Raw genomic sequence first — 26,600 nt, 5'->3', positions numbered from 1 at the left:
ATGACAGGGACTGATCGCACCATTCTCAAACTAACCTGTTTCCATTAAAATGGATTGTTGCCATAGGAAATCTTCAGAATCACATTAAAAAAGGTATAAGTGGACTCTGACAAGACAGGGGGCTATGATTAATTTTCTGCTCGGAAGGTTAAAAAAAACATTATTGCTGAGGAATAGAACACTTTTCCACTTTGGACATCTGGAGTTATCAATGACTGCAATGGTTGCACTGCACCATTCAGTTGTAGAATAAAACTCATTCTGCACTAAAAGTATTGTGCTTAGTTATTCCTCCACAATAGCTTCCCTACCAATGCCATAAAAATTGTGCACTTAAACAATGTTCCCTATTCTTAATCTACCTATAAAATATTGACTCAGAATCATAGAATGGTTGCAGCACAGCAGGCCATTCCGCCCATCAAGTCTGTGTAAGCACTCTGCAATTTCACTAATCCCACTTCCTGCCCTTTCCATATAGCCCTGCTTATCTTCAAGTGCTTACCTCCAAGTGCTTACCCCAATTACCTTTTGAAAGCACAATTGAAACCACCTCCTCCACACTCTCCAGCAGTACATTTCAGATGCTGACCACTGGCTGTGTAAAAAAGGTTCTCTCTCATGCTGCCTTTGGTTTTTTGCCAATTACCTTAAATCTGTGTTCTCTGGTTCTTTACCCTTCTGCCAAAGGGATCAGTTTCCCTCCATCTATTCTGTCTAGACCCCTTGTGATTTTGAACACCTCTATCAAATCTCCTTTCAATCACCTCTTCACCAAGGAGAACAACCCCACCTTCCCCAATCTATCTTCATAAGAGAAGTCCTTCATCCCTGGAACCATTCTCTAAAGCCTTCACATCTTTCCTAAAGTGCAGTGCCCATAACTGGGCATAATACTCCAGCTGATGTCACACCAATGCTTTAGAAGGGCTCATCATCCTTGACTTTGTACTCTATTCCCCTAGTATTAAAGCCCAGGATTCAGTCTGCCTCATCTCAACCTGCCCTGCAGCTGCCAACAATTTGTGCATACCCCCCAGGTTTCTCTGTTGCTGTACCTCCTTAATAGTTGCACCCTTTTAAATTTATATTGCCTCTCCTCTTTCTTCTTACCAAAATGGATTACTTCATATTTCTCTGCATTAAATTTCACCTGCTTCATGTCCACCCATTTCACCATCCTATCTATACTGTCTTGAAGTCCATCATTCTGCTCTTTACAGTTCATAATACTCCCAAGCTGTGTCATTTGCAAATTTTGAAACTGTGCCCTTATACACCCAAGCTTAAGTCATTAATATATATAATCAAAAAAAGTGGTCCCAGTACCAAACCCTGGGGAACACCACTGTATACCTTCCTCTTGTCTGAAAAACTGTTCACCACTACTGTTTCATTTCACGCAGCCAACTTTGTATCCATGCTGCCATGGTCTCTTTTATTCCATGGGCTTCCTCTTTACGGACAAGCCTACCATGTGGCACTTTATCAAAATGCTTTTCGGATGGCCATATACACTAGAAACAATCAAGTTAGTTAAACATGATATACCATTTACAAATCCATGCTGACATTGCTTAATTAATCCATCCTTGTCCAAGTGATTGTAATTTTGTCCTGGATTATAATTTCTAAAAGCCTTCCCACCAGCAACATTAAACTGACTGGCCTTTTAGTTGCTGGGTAGATCTCTAGACTGTTTTCTGAACAATAGGTTCATTTGCAATTCTCTGATACCCAAAGAGGATTGGAATATTATGTCCAGTGCTTCTGCAATTTCCATCCTTTTCCCTCCACATTCTCAGATGCATCCCAACCAGTCCTGGTGAATTATCAACTTTAAGTACAGCGAGCCTTTATAATAACTCATCTATTGATTTTTTTAGCCCATGTAGTATTTTAATTACCTCCACTTCCACTAGGATTTCAGCTCAAGAACACAAGACAGTAGCAACAATAGGTCATATGGCCCAATCAGCCTGCAGCATCCTCCTGTTTTCTGAATGTTCCCCTACTGATGCTTGATGCACTTGACCTACCTCATTCCCAAGAACCTTGTTGGCTGGAAACATACTGGTCAAAAAATTTCTTTTGAACACACTTCAGAAAGCTTTTCCCTCCATTACACTATTACTATCCTAGTCTAAATAAGGATAAGCATCCTCTTTCTTGGTAACGACACATGCAAAATACTCATTTAATACCATGGCCATGCCCTGTTTCCAGGCATAGATTCTCTTTTTGGTGCTTAAATCAATCCCATGTGTTCTTACTACCCGTTACTATTTATATGCCTATAGATTTGGATTCCCCATTATCACTACCCTATAGATCTTGTGCCCCTCTAATTTCCCTGCAAAATTGCTCCTCTATATCATTCCCATTAGTTGGTAACTTATAGAATACAACCTGTAATGACACCTCTATTGTTCCTCAACCCTAATAAAATTGATTCTGTCTTTGACCCCTCAATGGCATCCCCTCTCTCCAGCACTGTAATATTCTCCTTAATTAATACTACCACCCCTCCTCCTTTCTTTCCTTCCCCATCTTTCCTGAACACCTTGTATCCAGGAATATTTAGTAACCAGTTGTGTGCCTTTTTGAGCCAGGTCTCCCTCAACACCATAACATCATATTCCCAGGTGACTATCTGCACATGCAGCTCACCAACCTTGCTTACCACACACTGTGCATTTACCTTTAGGTACTCTAAACTGAATTAGATCTCACTATTTCCTCTCATTCTGAGACCGCCTAGTCTCTAATAATGATAATAATCAGTTTCATCTGTCCGGACTGTTTTGATTGGCTAGTTTAAGGGCTGCATCTGTTGGTGGGTTTATTTTGAGGGCGATGCCTGGTACATGCAGGGGAGGGGTGCCAGAGATGATGGAATTGGTTAAGCACGGGGAAAAATAGCAGGGATATATATTTGATGCAAATTATTTGAAAGCTATTTTTTGTGCTAAAAACTCACTCAATTTAAATTAAATTACAAGTGAATTAAATGTGAATTAAAAGATCATATCAGCACTGGAGTATATTGACAAAGATAATAACTTACAAAGTTTCTCTAGGCTAACTCCAATGGGCAAGCCACCACACAAAATTAGACTTGAGGAAGGAGCAGTTGTAGATGTAAACCTGCCATTTCAAATCAGGAGAAAATAGTTCCCAAATAAACTTTCATATTCCATGATTATAAACAAGTCACAAGGCAAGACTTCTGACAAAACTGGACTTTATATTCCTAGGTCTATTTTTACACATGGGCAGTTTTATGTAGCTTTTTCCAGAATGAAAAAGTCCTGTTAAAGTCCTTCATGAAAAAATAACTAGAAATTCTGTATTGCAACTCTATTTTTTAAATAAAGATATTAATTTGGACATAAATGTTTTGCAGGTCTTTACTAGTACCTTGATATTTCTTGCAGTGTTACTTATCTCCCAATCCTTTGTGCACCTGAATGCTCCATTCTAATGCTACACCCTAGTTCCACCCCCTTGCCAAGTTAGTTTAAACCCTCCCCAACAGCAAGAGCAAAAGCTGCAACACATTCAGTCTGCATAGGTCCGACCTCCTCCAGAACTGTCCCAATGTCCCTGGAATTTAAAGCCTTCCCTCCTGCACCATCTCTCCAGCCAGTTAAGCTGAACTATTCTCTTATTTCTATACTCACTAGAGGTACTGGGAATAATCCAGAGATTACTACTTTGAGATTCTATTTTGTAATCTCTTTCCTAGCTCTCTAAAATCTACCAGCAGCATCCCGCTTTCTACCTATGTTGTTGGCACTGATATGGCTCACGACTTCTGGCTGTTCATCCTCCCCCTTCAGAGTGCTCTGCTCATATAATATTCTGAATTTTAATTTTAATAAGGTGTAGCTAATTAGTGACCAGATGAAGGCAGAGGAGTATTGGACTTCCCTTTCAAATAGTCATACATCCCAAATTTCCATGTTAAAACCATGAGGTTCTCATCATCAGGAAAGGATGAACAGACTGAATCTCTATCTTTTAAAGAGAAAGCTGAAGGGTGACCGAATAGAGGTATTTAAAATTAGGAATCAATTTGATAGAGGAGAGAGTGAACTTAGTAAGAGTGCTTCTCCTTGTGGGGAAGTGTAAAATTAGAGGCCAGAAATATAAGATAGTCACCAAGAATTCCAATAGGGAATTCGGAACACAAGAAAAAGGCACAGTAGTGGGCCCTACAGCCCCTCAAGCTGCTCTACCAATTCAATATCATGGTTGATCTTCTGCCTCAACTCCACTTTCCTGTCTGCTCCCCATATTCCTCAATTCGCTGGGAGACCAAAAATCTATCTCAATCTTGAATATACTTAACAATGAAGCATCCATAACCCTCTAGCGTAGATTCACAAACCTCTTGAGTGAAGAAATCTTTCCTCATCACAGCCCTAAATGATTGATCCCCTTACTGTGAGACTGCAACTCCATGTTCCAGATTCCCCAAGCCAGAGGAAACAACCACATACTGGCAAGCTCCTTCAGAATCTTGCATGTTTTAATTAGATCATTTCTCATTCATCTCAACCCCAAAGAATAGAGGACTAATTTTCTCAACTTATCATTGGACAACCCTCTCATCCCACTAACCAACCCAGTGAACCTTCACTGTACCTCCAAGGCATGTAAATCTTTCCTTGGCCAGGGAGATCAAAGCTGCATACGGTACTCTAGGTGCAATCTCAAAGCCCTGTACAACCACAGCAAGACTTCCTTATTCTTATACTTCACCCCAATTGCTTGCTGCACTTGCATTCTAACTTCCTTGTAGGAGTACACCAAAGTGTCTCTATAAATCAACATTTAAAAGTTTTATGCCTATTAAAAATATTCTGTTTTTCTATTTTTACGACCTAAATGAGTGGTCTCACACTTCCTCGCATCTGCCACCTTGTTGGCCGCTCACTTAACCTGTCTATATCTCTTTGTAGCCTGTGTCCCAACAAGCTTTGTATCATTAGCAAACTTAGTTACATTACTCTTGGTCGCTTCATCCAAGTTATTAACATAGATTGTAAATAGCTGAGGCCCTAGCACTGATCGTTGCAGCACTCCACTAGACACAGTCTATCAACTTGAAAATGGCTTGCTTATCTTTGCTCTTGATTTCCTGTCCACTCACTCATCCTCCATCCATGTCAATATATTATCCCATATTCCACGATCCCTTATCTTACATATTAACCTTTATGTGGCACCTTATCAAATACCTTTTGGAAATCTAAGTAAACTACATCTACTGGCTTCCCTTTACCCACTGTCCTAGTCAGATGTTCAAAAGCTCTTGTTTGACAAATCTGTCATGATTTTCCTTTCATGAAACTAGTTGACTATCTGATCATGCTATGATTTAAGTGCTTTGTTAAGTCTTCCTTAATAATAGATTTCAGCAATTTTCCAACGACTGATGTCAGGATAACCAGCTTGTGGTTCCTTGAAAAAAAAACTTCTTTACCCAGAGAGTGGTGAGAATTGGAAGTCATCACTACAAGGGGTAGTTGAGGCAAGTAGCATAGGTGTATATAAAAAGGGGAAAATGAGATACGCACAATACTCGGAATAACCAATCCATCATGGCATTTTATGCTCCACTTCTACCTCCTCCCATCCTCCCTCATCTAACTCTCGTCAGCATAACCCTCTATTCCCCTCTCCCTTATGCATATCTCATGTGCAAATGCATTTAATCAGAAGCTCAAGAAAAACAGGAGGGAGAAAAGAATAGAATGATATGGTTACAGGGTAGCAGGAGGCTCATTTGGAGTCTAACACCAGCGTGGTTCACTTGGGCCGAACAGCTCGCTCCTATTCTATGTAATATATTTCCTTTCTTGGAGTAGACTGAAATATTTTTGGGATTTATTTGAGACAGTAATATTTTTGTCTGCCAGTCACAAAGTTGACAGGTTCTAACTCAGATTTGCCTCATAGACAAGACAGAGCAGCAGTGTTCATCCTGTAACACTAACATGGTTTCATTTTGCTGCACAGACAAAAATTCGGCCCTTGCACAACTGCAGCTGGTGCACAGCTTCTCGTTACACTTCCCAAAAGTTAAAACAAAACTCTGAAGTGGTCTGCTGTGCCAACATCTCACCTGATTAAAAGAAAGCTGGCATGGTTGCTAGCTTTTATCAATCAGCAAGGCCATTAATTTACAAGAGGTAAAAAACTAAATATATTTTAAAAATACTTGAAAAGAGAGCACAGCATAAATCATGGGCTGATCTTCCGCGAAAGTAACATATAAAAATCAATGGCTCAGATAGCCCGTAAAGGACAGAATATCATACTCTATGGAAGGATCTAAAGATCAGAGGTGACTGCCCAGTGAACACTGGATGAAACAACTTCAGAGTCAAGAATGAAAACATCATAAATCTACTGACCAGCTCTAAAAGCGACGTGAGATGGGACATAAATGTGGGACACTTCCAAGTATCCAGTCAGTTTCACGAATAGTAATATCCACACCCAGCACAAGACATATGTCCTATTCCACAGTGAATTCAGAGGTCAAAACCACTATGCTATATTTTAAAAACATACTTGAGGTTCAACGTTGGTAGCAATTGAGAGATTTGGGACAAGAATTAGATACAACTGATTTAAAAAATGGTTTTCTCCCTCAAGCTGAAAGCACGTTTGTGTAGCAGTGACAAACATATTTCCACTTGAAGCAATCACATTTACCTCTTGCACTTGATTTTATCTCTCTGCCACCTTGCTCTAGATCCCTCAATCAATCATCGGAAACAGTCTGCTCCTATCTGTTCTGCTTAACCTCTTTATTCGAGCATCCATTCTCTTTTTTTCGAGCAAACCCAGTTTTTGAAGTCATTTTGTGTATGTGTGTTTCCTCAACCCAAACAACATTCAAGTGAATCTTCAGTGTACTCTTTCTATTGCCTCAACATCATTCCTGTACTCCAACTGTGGTCTTTCCAAGTTTAAAAAAGGCTGCGTGAAATTTTGGATGCCCTGGGTGTCTGAGGGGTATAAAGAAGAGAGACAACAAGCCTAGGGTTGATAGAAGCTGCATAGTGTTGGAACTGAGAGCTGTCAATGTGAACCGTGGAATTTTTAAAAAATTCATTTATGGGATGAGGGCGCCGCTGGCTAGGTCAGCATTTATTGCCCTTGAAAAGGTGGTGGTGAGCTGCCTTCTTGAACCGCTGCAGTCCATGTGGTGTAGGTACATCCTTAGGCTGATAGGGAGTTCCAGGATTTTGACCCAGCAACAGTGAAGGAACAACGATATATTTCCAAGTCAGGATGGTGTGTGGCTTGGAGGGGAACTTCCAGGTGGTAGTCTTCCCATGTATCTGCTGCCATTGTCCTGTTAGATGGTAGCAGTCGTGGGTTTGGAAGGTGCTGCCTAAGGAGCCTTGGTGAGTTTCTGCAGTGCATCTTGCAGATGGCACACGCTGCTGCCACTCTGTCAGAGGTGGAAGGAGTGAATGTTTGAGAGTGTGAATGGGGCTCAAGGCAAGCGGCTGCTTTATCCTGGATGGTGTCAAGCTTCGAGTGTTGTTGGAGCAGCACTCATCCAGTCAAGTGGAGTGTATTCAATTGCACTCCTGACTTGTGCCTTGTAGATGATGGACAGGATTTGGGGAGTCAGGAGGTGAGTTACTCACCACAGGACTCCTAGCCTCTGACCTGCTCTTGTAACCACAGTATTTATAAGACTAGCCCAGTTCAGTTTCTCGTCAAGGTTAACTCCCAGGATGTTGATAGTGGGGGATTCAGCAATGGTAATGTCATTGAACATCAAGGGGCGAAGGTTAGACTCTCTCATGTTGGAGATGGTCATTGCCTGGCACTTGTGTGGCACGAATGTTACTTGCCACTTGTCAGCACAAGCCTGGGCACTAGTCCAAGGTGAACAGCTCTGTTTCTCAAACCAATCTCCGACTTACTGAGCAGTCTTGCGTCACGAGCTTTGCCCACTTGGAACCAGGGTGAACCTTGAAAGTTTGCTTAGAGGTGTTCCAGCCAACGAGACTTTTATCTATCAATCTCAACTGGAGTTGAAGCCAAGAAAAGACAACCTACTGTTGCAGTACATAAAGCCCTGAGGTCACCATACTTGTGTACCAACTTTAAGCCTTGTTGTTATGCACTAAGAACATCAGAGCAGATTGCAAGGTAGGGATGATTCAAAAGAAAGCTTTGCATTTATATTGTGTCTTTCATGACCTCAGGACATCCTAAAGTGCTTCATAGCCAATGAAGCATTTTTTTCTGAAGTGTAGTCACTAGTGTATTATAGGAAAGGCAACAGACCATTTGCACACAGCAAGGTTACAATGAACATATAGTTGTTCTACTGATGTTGGTTAAGGAATAAATGTTGACTAGGACACTAATAACTTCCCTGTTCTTCTTCAAATAATGCTGTAGGATCTTTTATGTCTATGAGGCTGGACAGGGCTTCAGGTTAATGTCTTTCTGAAGGACTGTCTCAAAATGCAGCACTCCTTCAATTGCGCAATGTAGTGTCACCCTAGATGAGACCTGAACTCATCACCTTCTAAATCAGGTGGGAGTGCTACCACTGAGCTACAGCTGACACTCAAGATGGAGGTTTTCTTCTGCCTCACCAAGGCAAGAGATTCTGGTGCCAGGGAATGGAGCACTACCCATTAAAGGCATTCAGTGTTCATCTCAACAACAACCCATTTTCATGTAATGTCTTTAATGTAATAGAACATCACAAGGCACTTCAGAGGAACACTAAATAACAAAGCATGCCACAGAACCCATAAGGAGATATTAGAGCAGATGACCAAAAGCTTGGTGAAAGAGGTAGGTTTTAAGGAGTTTCTTAAAGAAGGAAAGAGATAAAGGCGCAGGGAGAGAATTCCAGAGCTTAAGACCAAGGCAACTGAAGGCACATACACCAATGGTAGAGCATTTAAAATTGAGGGTGCTCAAGAGACCAGAATTAGATTTGCTCAAATATCTCAAAGGGTTGTAGGGCTCAAGGAGATTACAGAGATGGGGAAGGGTGAGAATTTTACAATCAATATGTTGCTTGATCAGGAGCCAATATAGGCCAGAGAGCACAGGAGTGATGGGCATCCAGCACTTGTAGACCAGGTACAGAATAGCTAGATGCAGCATAAAGCTTCCTCCACTCTGCACTATCAACAAACTTCACCCATAACCTCACCATCCTTGCTGCACGGATATGACATCTGCTCCAATTCTCATGTCAGACATCCTGCAGCCTGACGGAAATTTCCAATTGATGCTGACTGGGAACAGTTCTATATTGTAAGCCCATGTTCACTAGAAACTGGCTCAAGATTACCTAAACTCATTTCACATTTCAAATCCAGCCCAGAGTGACAGGACGACATTCAGGCCATGATGCCCCCAAAAGTGGCAGCTGTGGAAACAAGTACACATTTAGTGAATTGGGGAGGGATCTGCCCAGCTAAATTGGAGTCAAAGACACGCAGCCAGAAATATACTGTAGCAATAGACGGTCTTTAAAGAAGGGCACATTTTTACAAGAGGGAAAGTGACAGCAAGAAGCAGAAAATGGAGAGAAAAAAAACTATTTTTTTCTTTACACAACAGGTGGTTTAGGATTTGGGAAATGCACTGCCAGATAGGTTGTTGGGTACAGATTCAGTGGTAGCCTTCAAATGGATAAAATACTTGGAGAAAAATTTGCAGAGATTTTGGGCGAAGAGCTGGGGAGTAGGTCTAATTGGATTGCTCTTAGAAAAAGCCAGCACAGACTTGATGGGCTGAATGGCCTCCTTCTGTGCTTATTATTGTATGATTCTATAATATCCACCCCACAAACTCATATCATTGGAGACTGGTTTTGTTGCTTGCTTCTTAAAACCTTACAGTGAGTTACCAAGTTACAGAGGCATCCAACTCACTCTTCAGGAAAGGGAAGTAACACATCAGGTAGCTAATTTTGAAACTGGATCACTCATTTAGAATACTGTACACTTAGGGTCAGGATAATCATGGAAATTAGATGTCTTCCATGTGTAGATAGCAAACAGATACAGCAAAGCACATTCCCTTGAGAATGTCATCTAACAACATGGCTGTCATGATTTAGAATTCTTTGTCTATTTTTCCATGGGAACCATACAGATGCAAACTATTTTAAAAATGCGCTTTTAAGTTAGAGGTTGCTTAAATTTGCAGGACAACAAGTGTATATTTTATTTCATGAGTACCTGAACTCAACCTGCTGGAGACAATGAAAGATAATTTTGCCAGTTCTGTGACCATACAAACCCATTACCATCCTGTAACAACCCTAAGGATCTGAAATCAGAACAGGTCACGCCAAATTAGGCTGAGGCATTGGTAGCAGTTGGGAACAGGGCGAGTGGTGGAAAAGAGAAAGTAGTCACCCATAATATCCCAAATTCAGAATTCTGTCCTTTCAGTTTTGGCCATTTGTGCAATTCGGCCCTTCCAGGGGTTAGGTGTAAATTTACCTATCCTATTACAGAGCTGAAAGTATAGCAGTACAACAAGAGCATGTTCAAACACACAACTGAAGATGGAAGAGATCATTAGAAATTACTGCAGATGACATTGGTAGGTGAATTCTTAACACTTTCATAACATTGGAAAAAAACTTACATTTGTTTAGTGATTTTTACAACCTCAATTTCCAAAAGCATTTCACAATTAAATATGAACATACTAACCAGCGGCATGGGTGGACCATTCGGCCCCTCAAGCCTGCTCCGCCATTCAATGAGAACACAGCTGATCTGTTGTAGTCTCAAACCAATTTCCTGTCTAGCCCCGATAACCCTTTGACTCCCTTATCAATTAAGAATCTAACTCTGCCTTAAAAATATTAATTGACCCTGCATCCAATGCTCTCTGGGGAAGGAATTCCAAAGGCTCAACCCTCAAAAAAAAATTCTCCTCATCTCCAGCTTAAATTTTTCAACAGCGTCCCCTGGATCTAGTCTCTCCCACAAGGGGAAACATCCCATCAACATCCACCCTGTCGAGTCCTCTCAGGATCTTATATGTTTCAATAAAATCACCTCTCATTTTTCTAAATTCCAATGGATACAACCGTTCCTCATAAGGTAAGATTCCATTCAAGGGATCGGTAAAGTGAATTGCCTCTGAACTGCTTCTAATGCATTTATATCCTCTCTTAAATAAGGAGACCAAAACTGTACACAGTACTCCAGATGTGGTCACACCAACACCTTGTATAATTGTACCAAAGCATCCTTTTATATTCCATTCCCCTTGCAATTAACAACAACATTCTATTCGCCTTCTAAAATCGCTTTTGCAGCATAGCCACTGTTGTAATGTACGGAAACGTGGCAGCCAATCGGTGTACATTTTAACAAAGGTTTAAACTCTCATTTTAAATGTTTTAAAACTGTTAAAATAGGTACCATAAAATGTCATATTACACACTTTAAGCATTTGTCCAGTAAAACTGCCAACAGCAATTTTGAGGCTCATATTACTCTTTAATAATAAACTAAAGCAATATATAATCTTATTGAGTTTATAAATGATTGCACTAAGGCAAGAGAGCACAAAATATAATTTTAGTTTGGTGACAAATAAAAAAAATCAAATTAAAAAAAACTGGTTAAGGATCCATATACATCCACACAGTGTTGAACACCAATATAAAAAAGTTGATTCACAAATTCTTCTAATTTTGTTCCACACCAGGATCAATCACTACTTTCCTGGTTTGCAGGCTGAACAGAAACAACTTGTTTGGTCCCATTTCAACTTCAGCCAGCCTCTCTTCCCCAGATAGCAGCAATGCAATGGCCAACAGTGAGTCTATCAGAGAAAGACAGAGTTAACGTTGAGTCCGTATACAGACTCGAAACGTTAACTCTGTCTTTCTCTCCACAGATGCTGTCAGACCTGCTGAGTTTTTCCAGTACTTTTTCTTTCAGATTTCCAGCACCCGCAGTATTTTGCCTTTATCTCAGTGAGTCTATCAGGTTGGCCTATCTGATCCAGACACAAAAAACTTGAGTCAACTAAAAACTGGGGGATGCATTAACGAAAATATGAATGCAGGTAGGTTTACAAAGAAAAAGCAAAAACATCACCCACAAGATTAAGTGACAACATATTAAAATATACATTAAAAATAAAGGAAACCCAGTGTTCGTTAAAATCTCGTCATTGCTCAATATATGGATCAGTGAACATTATTGGTTCAACATCTACCCTGAGAATTTTGATAAATTCGTAAGTCCCAGCCTCTTAAAATCCTACCAATTAATAGCTGTGATTTAGACCTAAAACAGCTCTCTTTGTTACAGAGAATGGGTAATATTTAGTGTATAACTATCCTTTCTACCGAAAACATTTCTCTCCTTTTATGACATTCGGAGGACACGTCATTCGCATGAAACAAAAATACGAAACCATGTTTTTGCTCCAGCCAAACAGTTTATAAATACACCTTCACAAACTGCCAACTGCCTTTAGTCTTTATTGAGTGACTTGGTGTGTTGCCAGCATTTTGTGTTTTTGTTTCAGATTTCCTCAATGCGCAGTTCTCCCTTTTCTTTGTTATTTGTAAAGGATTTCACTGCACAAAATCATCACAGCAAAAGGCAATTGTGCAACAACATCAAATATTACATGTTAAAACTGCTCCTCATCCAACACCGATGGTTTCAACCGCCCTGGAGTAGGCTGTAACCCGGACAACCACTTACCCCAAGCAGGCAAACTTTCAGCTCCCTCAAAGCCATGGTAAAAGCTGGCAGCTTTCAGAAATCCACAGGCATCCCCGCCAGGACATTTAAAAAAATGTCCTGAAAAAAAGACACAGCAACACCTTTTAAACTTTAATATAAAGCTTTACAAGGTGATGTTTACACCGGAAAAACAGGCCGATTGTAGCCTCTGCTTTTAACCTCTCGCAGCTGCAACAAACTCCCACCTCTGCTGGGCCGCCGCCGCCATCTTGCAGGGCCGCCGTCACGTGACCGGGTCAGATGCTCCTTCAGATAGCTTTCAGTTCAAATATTTTTAATTCCTTGACGTAACATTGCTTCCTTTATTGATCTTAAAGGCTGGAAATCATCTCCTAGATTTTTCAAAATAATATGAGGTCAGGTGAATCCTTGGGGGGGGGGGGGAAACCGGACCGTTGAGCACGTGATCACAGGACTATTTTTGAAAATAATTCTACCGGGCTTTAATTTTGATTCTAAATAGCTGCCCGATAGATGGCTGCCAGGAGGCGTTTTGCGGCGCTGGGCGTATTAATTTATTTTGTTATTTAATTACGGAAGTGGGCAGCAGGCTCTCCCCCTCCCCCCCAGCTCCATCCAAGATGGCGGGTATGTGACTTATCTCTCCACTAGCGGCTCTTTTACACTTCTTATCGGCGGCCTTTAACAACCTGTCTCTGTCTTTTCACCTTGTTCTCTTCCTAGGCCTCTCTCTGTATTACGAGGACTCCCAGGACGAGCTGGAGGAATGTGAGTATCCAGGGGGCTGGATCTGTTGGTGCTGGGGCCAGGCTGACAGAGTCTGGGGCCCCGGGCCTCAGACACAGCATTGGGGGGATGGGGTGTTCGTGGTCGGAGTCCTGACAGCTCGGCATCTCCCTTCCCTATTCATGCCCCCATGCTGCTGATTCCTCCCCTCAAATCCGCCTGACCGGTCAGCTGCCTGGTGCCGAATTTCTCTCTTTAGCACCCCCCCCCAAACCCTAGCCCTAATCTCAATCTGTCGGCTCCAGCTCCCTGGGGTCCCCCGGTGTAGAGGAGCTGCCTGTCAGTGTCTGATCTCGCTCCGTTCCCCTTATCCTCTTGGGCTTCATGCTACTGTCGCCATCAGTTTCGATTTTAAATAGATGACATTGCAATAATCACCCCCCCCCCCCCCCCCCCCAAGGTGGCTTCTCTCTGAGCTGAACTGTGTACTTGAGCGCTGATGTGCATCAATGGCTAGAATCTGTAGCTGTCCAGATGAGGAGGTTGTTGATCTATGAGCTGTTGCTTTTTTTTGAAAATCCCTCTTTATTTTTAAACATCGCTACAATTTCCTGTGAATGATCTGATTCGCGTGGGCGAACGTGATTGAGTTTACCGATAAATTGGCGGATTAAGATTCTTTTTAACGTTGAATGTAACTAGGCTGTAGAACAGATCACTGAAAAATATTGAGGGGAAGGCAAAAATACTATGCATCACGAAAATGCTGTGTTTGAATGTTTTTTACGTTTCTTTATTGAGGCTCTTGACATCTTTCAGTTCAATAGACGCGTGGGATATTAATAAATAAGGGCTCTGCCTTTCCATAAATGAGCCATATTACCTCAGTTTTAATATAAATTATCGACCCTTTAAGGTCCAGGTAATTCTGTTTTTGTTTTGTTTTGGATTTCCAGCATCCGCAGTAGCTTTTAGCTTTAAGGACCATATTGACAAGCATATAGGCTATGCCTATGTAACATAAGTTGCACCCTAATTTGAATCTTGTGCCACAAAAAACGTGTTTGTCTTGTATGTAAGCTAATATGGTGACTAAAATCCTGAGGAAAAATGACACAAAATCAAGGACACACCTGTTTGCTCCAGTAACTGAAGGAGCCAATCAATACTGGTCTCAGAATTGGCAATGTCAGAAATATATTGCTGGACGTTGTACTGATTAATGTGTTGGTAAGGTTTTTTTTAGATAATAAGTAAAGTAATAAAAGACCCAAATCACTTCCCTTGAGAAATATCAGTTGCATGCTGTGTGTGTCCATATTTCATTTCCTGCCAGTTTTTCCCCCTCCTTTGCTCAAGGTTTTGCATGTATAAAGTTCAATAGGTGCTGAATACACTTTCTGGTACTGGTTCCAGTAGCCTATGCAAAAGATTTTGCATTTATATTACACCTTTCGTATCTTCAGGAGATCCAAAAGGGATTCTGAGCCAATTACCTTTTGAAGCATGGTCACTTTTAGGCTGACAATGCAACTAATTTTTTCACAACAAAGAAATTAATAACCAGTCGATGCATTTTAGTGGTGTTGATTGAGTTAGCTAAGATGCAGGGAAAACTCCGTGCTCCTTATCAGATAATGGTATCAGATTTATTTTACATTAACTTGAACAGGCAGATGTTACCTCAGTTTACTGTTTCATCCACAAAGCATTGCTGTTGTAGAAAGTGAATGATGATGGGCTGTTCACCAGATGGGGCATCACAGCAGAGCCATCCTCTCCTTACTCATTGTCAACACACACACTTCTGTGCCCAACATCCCCGCCCAGAATGCAAGCACAATGGGTCAGCTATAGCAACAGTGCTATGACCCCAGCTGAGATCAGCTAATCGCTATAGATGCAGTGTTACACTAATGATTGTTATGGTCTCCTGGAGGCAGTACCACACTTGTTGGTGCTTTTGCATGCTGAACACTAAGCCTGCCATCTGCAGTAAAGCAACCTGAACAGGTATTGACAAAAAACCCTTTCTATGTATTTTTGTGAAATTTTGGATCTGAATTTTTTTTTAGTTTGTTGTTTAAATCCTGAAGATATCTTGGCAAATACTGGGACTTTAAATTATGTAATTATACAGCTTCAAACTTATAGCACCATTGCAAAATGTATGTACCGTCATCTCATAGCTGATATATGGTTGCATTTGAGTTCGCACATCATAGTGTTATCTATCTTGCTCTTGAGTCAAGATTGCCGTTAGAAAAATGTCCTTGGTTAAAAGACCCGATGATAACTACCACAAGCAAACTGTCACATATATATAACGCCAGTTGGCAAATCTAAGCTTCTGTCCATAACAGTCGTTGGCCATTTTATTGCAGATTATTTGCTGCAGCAGCTCCCATTAATCAAAATGATGGCTAGGTGTCACTGAGTTAATTACTGAACTTCCACACTGTTGTTCAGCTGTAGAACTGTAGCTCATTCTCCTCAGAATCTCTACACACCCAGTTCCTAACTGCATCTTTAATCAGGCTTCAGCCCCTGCCATGTGCAGAAACGGCCCTTATGAAAGCTACAAATGACACTATGACAGTGATCAGGGTAAACTATCCCATCTCATTCTTCTCAACCTGTCTATAGCCTTTGACACGATTGATCACATTGTCCGATGCCTCGCTTCTGTTGACTGTACTTTCCTGGTTCCGTTCCTATCTATCCAGTGGTAGCCAGAGAATCACCTACAATTACTTATTTTCCCACTTCTGTACTGTTACCTCTGAAGCACCCCCCCAACTCCAAGATTGTATTCTTGGCCGTCTCCTTTTTCTCACCTACATGCTGCCCCTCAGCAACATCATTGCTATCAGGTTCCGCATGCATGCTGACAACATCTAGCTCTACCACACCGCTACCTCACTCAACCTCTCTGCCTCTGATTTATCACACTGTTTGTCTGACATCGAGCACAGGATGAGCAGAAAATTAACCATTGGCAAGACCGAAGACACTGCCCACACCACAAACTCTGTTCCTCTCCCTGGGTACTGTCTGAAGCTGAACTATCCTGTTTGCAGCTTTGCCATTTTAGTTGACCCAGCATTGAGCTTTCAGCAGCATAAATTCTTCATCACCAGGATATGTCTACTTTCACCTTTGACATCAACTATCTCTGCACCTGCCTCAGCTTATCAGCTGCTTAACCTTCATCCATGTATTTGTCACCACCTAGAATCAACTATGCCAGTGCTCTTCTCACCAGTCTCCCTTCTTGCACCCCCCTTAAACTTGAGCTCAGCCAAAACTTTGATGCCAGTCTCCCAACTTGCACCAAGTCCCATTTACTCATTTCCCCAGTTTTCATGAACCTGCATTAGATTCCAATCCTTTTATCTGTTTATTTTTAAGAAATAATTCTTGCTGTGCTTTCAAATTCTTCCATGGCATTGCCCCCTCCTTATTTCTATGAACCCCAGCCTTAAAACTCTCCCAAGGTCTCTGTGCTCTTCCATTCTGGCCTGTTGTGCTTCGTGACTTTTTGTTCCACCATTGGTGGCTGTGGATTCCGCTGTCAAGACCCTAAGCTCTAGAATTCCTTCCCTAAATATCTCCACTTCTCCTCCTTTAAGATGTTCCAAGCTTCTCGTCACTTGTCTTATTATTTGTCTGCCTGTTAAAGGGAGGTTCTGATAACCCTTATTAGAGAGAAGGAGGAGGGACTGATAGCAAGTCCCAGAAAACTCACTAGGCCACAAATATGATTTATGGAGGGATGAGTAATATACAGCAATTAACTGGTTGAAAAAAGTTGGGAAATTTTATATGTTAAATGTAGGTTTAAAATAATCTCAATGCCCAAGACCCTGATAGGCTCAAAGGACCGGCAGCAACAGAATTGATTTGGAAGAAAACACATTTTTATATTCCGTGCATGAGCTTAGTCAATTATTCCAGCTTTCTGCCAGACAGTAGTGAGAGGAAGTTCAATTATGGCACAAAGAATTAAAGGGAAGTATTTTTTTAAAAAATGACTATACAGGTTGGTTTGAATGTGTACTTCTCAGCTACAAAGCAGTCTCCATAAAATTTTGGGGGAATTGGTTAGTTGCTGGACAAAGGAATGTCCGAGAATAAATGTGGGCTGTAAGCAGGAGAGTAAGGTTGGATTCGGTGGCCCAGGGAGGAAACACTGGCAGAGATTTGGTGGGTTGAATGGACTTTGTGTGCAGGAATATTCTATGATTAAGTTCTATTGCAAACTTTTCACGTCGAAATGCAATCTGCAGCATTTCAAAATAAAAGGATAATGATACTAAAAAAATGTGCTTAAACATTTAATTTATCGTGCATGAAGATGACCATTTGATTGTGTGACATTGAGCTATTATTCAGTACAGTGCCATTCACTATATCAATCCTGCAATTTCCAAAATAATGTACTTCATCTTTTTATTCTGTGTATAGATCACACACAAATATAGGGGATATTGTATTCAATTTAACACTGATGTCAATACTTGGTGTCAAGGCCACTCTGGGACTTGAGCATCTAATCTTTCAGTGAGGGAAGACTACATTGTCAGGTGCCAGCTCTTGAGTGAGATGTTATACTGGGAGCTGTCTGGCTTTTCAGAGGGTTGTGAAAAAGCAGGTCATTTATTGTTTGTTTATGGGCTATTGCGGTTGTTGGCTGCTGGGTTTTCTGGCATAACTGCACTTCGAAAAGTAATTAATTCACTGGGGATTTAGGAAGGGTGCTTTAAATTGCAGGGTCTTTTTGGGCCTTTTGAAATCTGTTGGCTGTACTAGCTGGTTCATGCACTGGGAGTCAGGAGTTAACTGATCAACTCTTGCAGCATCAATTGATCTTGCTGGCAAGGGGCTGTTAGCTTGAGTCTTATTGGCCTCCTCACAGATAATCAGAATCAGACAATGGGAGTGCAGATAATCAATTTGATGCTGTATGTGCACAGATCTCTTGGGAGTTGTGGCAAGCTATTTGCCAGGGAACGACTAAGCAGCATGTGTTGTGGAAGAAGGTTTAGTATTTGTCAAGTTTCAAAAGCTTCTTTGCATTGCAGTTCCTAATACCAAGAAATCCTTGCTGTTGGCAATCAGGATTTATTTCTGTATTGCAAGCACACCCCATATGCCACCCTCAGCCCCGGGTTTTCCCTGTGCTTCCTGGCGTTTCTGAACTACATATTGTATATGAGGGACAGGCAAAGTACCCCCAATACACTATAACCCCAGTATACTCTGCAGGTTGCTGCTTCATTTTAGTTACCCCTCTGTGATGCGAGTGGTCTTTCTGTTTTGTACCTTCCTGCTGAAAAACTGTGGTTGATGTGATGCATTGTGCAAACCTTTGTTGCATCTTATTTGGACATCAGGCACTAGGACTGTTTTGCCTAAGCTTTGTTTAAAGTGACCATGACCTATGTCGACGATGCCACCTGATGCTGTTTATTCTTGGCTTGCAGTTGGGTTTGATGAATACAGCTCAGACTGTGATGGAATACGGATAACCTCATTCTTGGATTTGGCTAATCAAGATGAAATGACCCCCCTTTCCAGACTGGAGAAATATGCTGCCAGTGACAACGTGTTCAACAGGTAAAGGAAGGCTGCAATAGGGATTTAACTGACATTACAAGGATGATTGAGTTGTGACAATCCAGTCCTGGAAGTCAAGGCACCTCAATCTGGACATGCTTCTAATTTCTTATTCACTGATTTGTCCTGTTTATATATCCTGGGTCTAGAGGTTTGGCTGTTTTCAATACAGTTACCTCTTGGTAGCTAAATCCTAAATTAGAATGTCAAATCTGCTAATTTCAAATGTGTGGGATGTATGGGTACATGGCTTAAACATATGTAGGCCCCGATGCTCCATAGTACACACCTGTTCTTCTAAATTTGGCCATCCGTTGCTCCATTGAACTGTCGTGGGTATCCCTGCTGTTTCAACATTTTCCGCTGTCTAGATGTTTTGAAATGTGTTTATTAATATTTAAAATAATTTGTCAACAAAAGTGTGTGGTTGAGACTGTGACAAATTAAAGGTCTTGCTTTTGGGGAGGGGTGTGATGTCAAATCACCTTGGTGCAAATGGTGTGAAGGACTCTGCCTTTGTGACAGGGCACAAACTCTGATGTTTGACTAATCTCTGGAAACCTTCTGTACTGTGATTGTGGGGCTGTTAATAGTGGATTATTGCTCAAAATTACCTATAAACCTTTGACCAGGCCTTTGTTCATATGGTTACTGCCTGGAGTGGGGGAGGCCATACTGTTGATTTGCTACGCTCACTGTAGTTGTGTATTGTGTATCTGTGGTGCTTGCTGTACCTGAATGGAAAGGCCTTTGTAATACACCTAGCTGGCCACAAAGTTCATCAAGGCTCAATATTTATTTTTAACTAATTTTTTATTTAAGAATTCTTAAATGGACAAGGGCAAAGAAGAAAACTGGCCAAAGTACAAACGGCGCTAACAGTAGATTGTGAATAGCAACCAACTATGGCAAGTGTTAGGTCAAAATGATGTAAAGTGTCAAGCTGGTGATGTGCAGTCATCAAGCATTAGACCAAAATTGTTTGTTGTCAATACAAGTGAGTAAAATATTCATAAAGGTTCAAGAAATGTGTGTATTTAGCACAGTATCGACATTGGTTAGTGGTGGCATATTTCATTCACAAGTTGTCTCTGCCAGCATCTATTCATTATAGTTTGATGTTGGTTCTTTCAAAACTTGAGCAAAACCTGGAGTACAATGTATCAGGCCCACAGCCTTTGTGCAGGCCTTTTCAAAAATGGCCTTTTAAGTGCGGTTAGTTGTAAGACTTTGTGGAATCAGTGGTTGATGAAGGTTTAACAAAATATTGTCAGGAGCAGGAAAAGAGAGGATGGAATGTCCTACACTGAGGCCAACAGGCCTAACCAGATAAGTGAGAGGTTAGTGAAAGAAAAGATGTTGAACTGTGTATATCAAGGGTACACCTGGAGCACTACTGCAAGGTAAGTAAAACAGTAGAACTAGGGCACAGACCAAAATTCTTAAATAGGGCAATTCAGGACTTGTGAAGATTTTCATCACACAACACATAATCAATACTTGAAATAGATTTTTTGCAATTTGAGATTTTGTCCAAGGGAAAACTGTTGGAATTGTTGAAGAGCAAGTTAAGTGCAGTGACGGAGCACTGTAGACAATGTTATCCGGGCAGCAAGTTAAAATAGCTTCCCTTGCCTATTTGATTTTTTATTCATTCATGGGATGTGGACATCACTGGCAAGGCCAGCATTCATTGCCCATCCCTGACTGTCTTTCAGAAGATGGTGTTGAGCTGCTACCTTGACTTGAGTGGCTTGCTAGGTCATTTCTGAGGCCAGTTAAACGTCAACTAAATTGCAATGGGTCTGGAATCTCACATAGGCCAAACTGGGTAAGGATAGAGATTTCCTTCCCTAAAGGACATTGGTGAACCAGAGAGGTTTTTATGGTCACCATTACATAGACTAGTTTTTATGCCAAATTTACTTAATTAACTGAATTAAAATTCCCAGTTGCCATGATGGAATTTAAACTCTTGTCTCCCGATCATTATTTCGGGTATCTGGATTACTAATCCAGTGCCACACCATCATGCTACCTCTAATTTAACCTCAAAAAAAGTTTACATGTTCATTTTGATCCAAAAGAAACCAATTGCTACTCAACCTGTTTGTGTTTCTTGCCTTGGGACGTTCCCGTTGGCTTGCTTCCTATTCATGTGGCCATTGGGAGAAGGAGCATAGTATTGTTAAACCATTGCCTGTTTGAAAGTTATGTCGCAGAATCTTCAAGACCTGCCTGTGTAAATTGCATTTTTCGCTGTTTTATGATACCATCATGCAGACTAAAATAAAATGGATCAGAAAGGACACCGACCTGAAACGTCAATTCTGTTTCTCTCCATAGATGCTGCCTGATCTGCTGAGTATTTCCAGCATTTATTGTCTTCATTTCAAGATTTCAAAAGCAGCATTTTGCTTTTGTAAAACAAAATAGGTTTCTGTGTTGATGAAACTCTTCAAATGCCTATTTGTACCTTTAAATATGTTTTTTACATTTAAAAGGGGAGTCCTTTCACTGAGTCCTGTGGATGACTAAATTGTGTGGAAGACATGGATAATGTGTGAAATGCTCTCTTCAGGTGCAACCAAGTTTGAAAGAACAAATTCTATGGAAATAAGGAACTTGGATTTGCATATCTCCTTTCATGACCTCAGGACAAAGTGCTTCACAGCCAATAAATTATTTTGAAGTGTAGGAAAACACAACAGTTAGTGCCTACAAAGCAAGGTCTTGCAAGCAGAAATTAGATGAATGGCAAGATAATTGTTTTTTGGTGGTTGTTAGAATTTGCCTGAGTCCCGTAGTCAGAATTTGAATTTGTGTTATGACTATGGGAGACAGTTCCTTCTCGCCCAACCTCCATACGTTGACGTAATGGCCGTCTTGATGGTTTAACTGTTAAGCAGTTAATATCATAAAAGGAACAGGATGTTCTAGATAATCTCAAATAGTTAAGTCAAACTGCTTGGGTATTTCCATTGTTCTGACCAATACCTGATACTTGCACCTGACATGGGATATAGCCAACTGTCTCCCATAGTTTCTACTCCCATTGTTCTGGCCAATTACTATGTTAACACAAATTCAATTTCTGATAATCACATTGAGATGTGATTAACTATTGGACTCAGGCAAATTCTAACAGTGGTGTTAGTTGGAGGATAAATGTTGGCCAGGACATTTGGAGAACTCTTAGACAAATGCTGTGGCTATTTAATGTCGACCTTAAAGGGAAACACAAAATTGATTTAACATCTCATTTGGGAGATGACGCCTCAGACAGTGCAGCATTCCCTCAGTATTGCACTTGAGTGTCAGCCTGGGTTATGTGCTCAAGTCTTCAGAGTGGGACTCAAACCAGTGGCCTTCTGATTCTGACGCTGGAGTGCTACCGCTGAGCCAAGGTCACCTGAATATATTTGTAATGCTGGCTGTTTACTTTAATATATAATTTTAGTGGAAATAATATGATAACATAACACGTGCACCTTTTATACTTATAATCCTAGTGCAATACACTGCCTTCTTCCTTTCCTATGCCTCCTCTTTCTTCCCACTTTCTGCCCTCAAGCATTTTTGCTGTTGGATCGGTCACAAAATGTGCTTCAAATATAAGAAAGCGGTACCTATTTATCTTGTTATGTTTTTGTTTGAAAAGAAGTACTCTGAGATTTGGTGTCATTTTTTGCCTTACATTGCTGTTCATCTTCCCAAATAGCTGATTTGCCAACTGCTCTTCTGAATAGCACTCATTGCAGAAACAAAGCCATTGCATAGACAGAGTAGGCAGGCATACTCAACACTGCAAAATCATTTTTCAACTTCACATATGGTTATTTTTGTGTCTAAAACCCCACAATGGAGGTACATTGATGTGATGAGCTTCCTGACTTGTCACAGGCCAAGCAGATGCCCTTGAAGCAGATGGTTATGCATTAGTATTGCTAGTGGTCTGGGGCCAGTTTGCTTGTTTTGTATCTGTGCCCAGGAATGCTGCACACTGGCAAACCCTAAAAGGTAAAAGGGGTGGAGGGTAAAGAGAAGGAGACATAACATATCCCTTTATCACATGACTTGTCTTCACATGCTCCTTTATGTAGTTTTCCCTGGGGCACTTACACTTTTTAAATTTTCTTCTCCCACCTGCTGGGGTTTTCTGATTTGCAAAACCAATTGCTGCGTTTTAAATCTGGTTGTGCAATGTAAAATTTTGAGAAGTAGATGACCATTGATCAAAATTACACTAACTGTTTCAGTGATTTGGTCCTTTCTTGCACATCTGCATTGATGTATTCATGTAACCTCTTTGATTTTAAAAGTGAAGCAAAATCCCCATCTGCCTTTTGAAATAAAAAAGCACTCTTACTTCTGGGCCAGAAGGTTGTGAGTTCAAGTTCCACTCCAGAGACTTGAGCAAAATATCTAAGCTGGCACTCCAGTGCATTATTGAGGGAATGCTGCATCAATGAGGATGTTGTCCTTCAGTTTTGATGTTAAGGGGTAGACAGGGTTTCAACTTCATAAACATAAAAGATTGCATGGTACAATATTGAAGAAGAGCAGGGGAATTCCTCCTGGTGGTCTAGACAATATTTATCCTTCCACCATTGTTACTGAAATAGGTTGTTATATCGCTCTGAAGAGTCATATGGACTCAAAATGTGAACTCTGTTTCTCTCTCCACAGATGCTGCCAGACCTGCTAGTTTTTCCAGCATTTCTTGTTTCTATTTATTGTTGTCATATTGCTGTTTTTGGGAGCTTTCTATGTACAAATTGGCTGCTGTGTTTCCTACATTTCAACAGTGACTACACTTCAAAAGTACTTAATTGGCTATAAAATGCTTTGGGACATCTTGAGGCTGTGGAAAGCACTGTAAATACAAGTCTGGCTTGCACGATGTCTTTCTTGCTCTCTCGAATGTGCTGATTGTTTGGGAGTATGAGAGGGTGCAGTTGGTCTGTACATTCTTTGATGTTCTTTTTTCCTTTTTTTAAAACTCTGTTCTGTCAAGTTACTCTTAATTTCTGACCAGATGTGCAGGATTTGAGTTTTCTCATTCTCTTACTGCGCTGTTTGCTCATTCTTTTGTTTCTTTAATTCTTACTTTCCATTTTCTCAAAAGGTCATTTCTTCAAATGTAGGTCTCCAATGCTGGAAACATCCATCAGAATACAAAACATTAACTCTGTTCCTCTCTCCTTAGATACTACCTGACCTGCTGAGTGTTTTCTATATCTTCTGTTTTTATTTCAGATTTTCAGCATCCGCAGCATTTTTTTTAACTTAAAGGCAGGTTCCCAGTTCTTCCACCAATATTTCCTTTTGGTGTTTGGAGTATCCATTTGATTTTTCTCTTACCTTCCTGTTTTATTTTCCCACCTCTATTAAAATTCTTTTTTTTATTCTAAAGAAGGACTTGACCTGAAAACAGACCTGTCATTTCTCTCTCCAGATGCTGACTGACTTGTCATATGTTTACAATATGTTCTGGGATTTTCCTTTTCTTAAAAAAAAAGTTCTGCTCGGGCAATTGTGCTCACTGAACGGGGGAGGGGGGGGCGGTTTACGGGAAGTTTGCCTTGAGTCTAGGGTCTTCCTATCACTGTATCTGTCAAAAAGACAGTCTGAAACAGCAGCCATCCTCTGTTTGTACACATCGACTGGGCTGTTTAGGTCAGTACATCCAATCTGATGACTGAACCTCAGTGTACTTGCTGCCAAGTTAGAGCCAATGGGACAACTTGACTTTTGACTAGAGACAATTCAGTTATTTGAGTTAAACAATGCCCAAGATTGTAAGGTTAGGCGAAGGGTAAAAATTGATAAGTAGTTTAGATTGTTCTTGTACAAATAAGCAAAGCAGACCTGTACTCCCAGATTTTAATGTTTTGAATTCCTTTCCAGCATTTAATAGTTTAATGAGTGTTGCCTACTTTCTATTTTTCACATAAATGCAGTGCTCCAAGGGATAAGTAAATATTGGAAATTGATGTTTCTTCTTGATTGTTGCAGCATCACCTGGTTTTAATCTTAGGGCTGACACTGTATACCCAAGGTACCTAATGAACACCATGAAGTCCAGCCAAACTCCATCCTATTTGCACTCCTTCTTAGCTTGCTGGTTTATCTTGTTTGAACTTAATGAGCTGGAGGTGGTGAAGGTTGTTCCTATTGGATGAATCCTAAATTGGAACTGCAAGACCAAATGTAGCGAATATTGGCAAATTATTCTCTTCAGGCTCTAATCTTTCCCTAGTTATCTTCTTGCTCTTTATGCATTTATAAAACATCTTTGAGTTATCCTTGATTTTACTCGTTTTTTCTTTTGATGCCTGCTCTTTGCTTCCCTAATTTCTTTTTACTTTCACACCTGCACTGTCTACAGCTCTCCATGCTGTCTGCAGTACTGAGCCCTTGATATCGGACATGAGTTTCCCTTTTTTTTTGCCCTATCACACCTAATTATGCTCCTGGACATCCAGGAAGCTTTAGATTTGGGAGACCCACCCTTTTCCTTTGAGAACATATTTGTTCTGAACCTTCGTGATCTCTTTGAATGCCTCATAGCTACCTTCAAGTAGCTGATTCCGATCCATTTTTGTTAACACGTTTCTGCTTCATAAAAGTAGCCTTCCCTCAATTTTTAAGAACTTCTACTCCTAGTCTATCTTTGTCTCTTTTCACTGTAATGCTGATGCCGCTGTGGGCCATCAGCAGCAGCAGAATTGTACTCGAACACAACCTATAACCTCATGGCCCAGCATATCCCCCACTCTACCATTACCATCAAGCCAGGGGATCAACCCTGGTTCAATGAAGAGTGCAGGACGGCATGCCAGGAGCAGCACCCTAAAAATGAGGCCTCAACCTGGTGAGGCCTTAACGCAGGACTACTTGCATGCCAAACAGCATAAGCAGCAAGTGATAGACAGAGCTAAGCGATCCCACAACCAACAGATCAGATCTAACCTCTGCAGTCCTGCCACACCCAGTCATGAATGGTGGTGGACAATTAAACAACTCTCTGGAGGAGGAAGCTCCACAAATATCCTCATCCTCAATGATGGAGGAGCTCAGCACAGCAGTGCAAAAGATAAAGCTGAAGCATTTGCAACAATCTTCAGCCAGATGTGCTGAGTGGATGATCCATCTTGGCCTCCTCTGGAGGTCCCCAGCATCACAGATGCCTGTCTTCAGCCTATTCTATTCACCCCACGTGATATCAAGAAACGGCTGAAGGCACTGGATACTACAAAGGCTATGGGCCCTGACAATATTCCAGAAATAGCACTGAAGACTTGTGCTCCAGAACTTGCCACGCCCTTAGCCAAGCTGTTACAGTACAGCTATAACACTGGCATCTACCCAGCTATGTGGAAAATTGCCCAGGCATGTCCTGTACGCAAAAAGCAGGACAAATCCAACCAGGCCAATTACTTCCCCATCAGCCTACTCTCCATCATCAGTAAAGTAATGGAAGGGGTCATCAAC

The 26,600-nt window shown here is 41.0% G+C and overlaps 2 protein-coding genes across 5 annotated transcripts in view; one reads left to right on the top strand and one right to left on the bottom strand.

The window, feature by feature from the left end:
* Positions 1 to 13,030, bottom strand: part of rab22a (RAB22A, member RAS oncogene family) — a 64,536-nt gene extending 51,506 nt beyond the window's left edge. The window contains exon 1 of the mRNA XM_078555488.1: positions 12,756 to 13,030. Coding sequence (XP_078411614.1) covers positions 12,756 to 12,791 — 36 coding nt within the window. The 5' untranslated portion in view covers positions 12,792 to 13,030. The remainder of the gene's footprint in view (positions 1 to 12,755) is intronic.
* Positions 13,031 to 13,368: 338 nt separating this feature from the next.
* The window catches only part of ppp4r1l (protein phosphatase 4, regulatory subunit 1-like), an 88,161-nt gene continuing 74,929 nt past the window's right edge, over positions 13,369 to 26,600 (top strand). For 2 of the 4 annotated variants that reach the window (XM_078555481.1, XM_078555480.1), the window contains exons 1-3: positions 13,369 to 13,385; positions 13,482 to 13,526; positions 18,971 to 19,103. In XM_078555481.1, coding sequence (XP_078411607.1) covers positions 13,379 to 13,385; positions 13,482 to 13,526; positions 18,971 to 19,103 — 185 coding nt within the window. In that variant the 5' untranslated portion in view covers positions 13,369 to 13,378. Of the gene's footprint in view, positions 13,386 to 13,481; positions 13,527 to 18,970; positions 19,104 to 23,065; positions 23,124 to 26,600 lie in introns of those variants that run through there. The other 2 variants (XM_078555483.1, XM_078555482.1) reach the window with 2 other exon arrangements.

This window comes from Cetorhinus maximus, chromosome 13 (assembly GCF_964194155.1).
Source record: "Cetorhinus maximus chromosome 13, sCetMax3.hap1.1, whole genome shotgun sequence".
Taxonomy (NCBI): Eukaryota; Metazoa; Chordata; class Chondrichthyes; order Lamniformes; family Cetorhinidae; genus Cetorhinus; species Cetorhinus maximus.
This window is presented reverse-complemented; position numbering and strand designations above follow the sequence as displayed.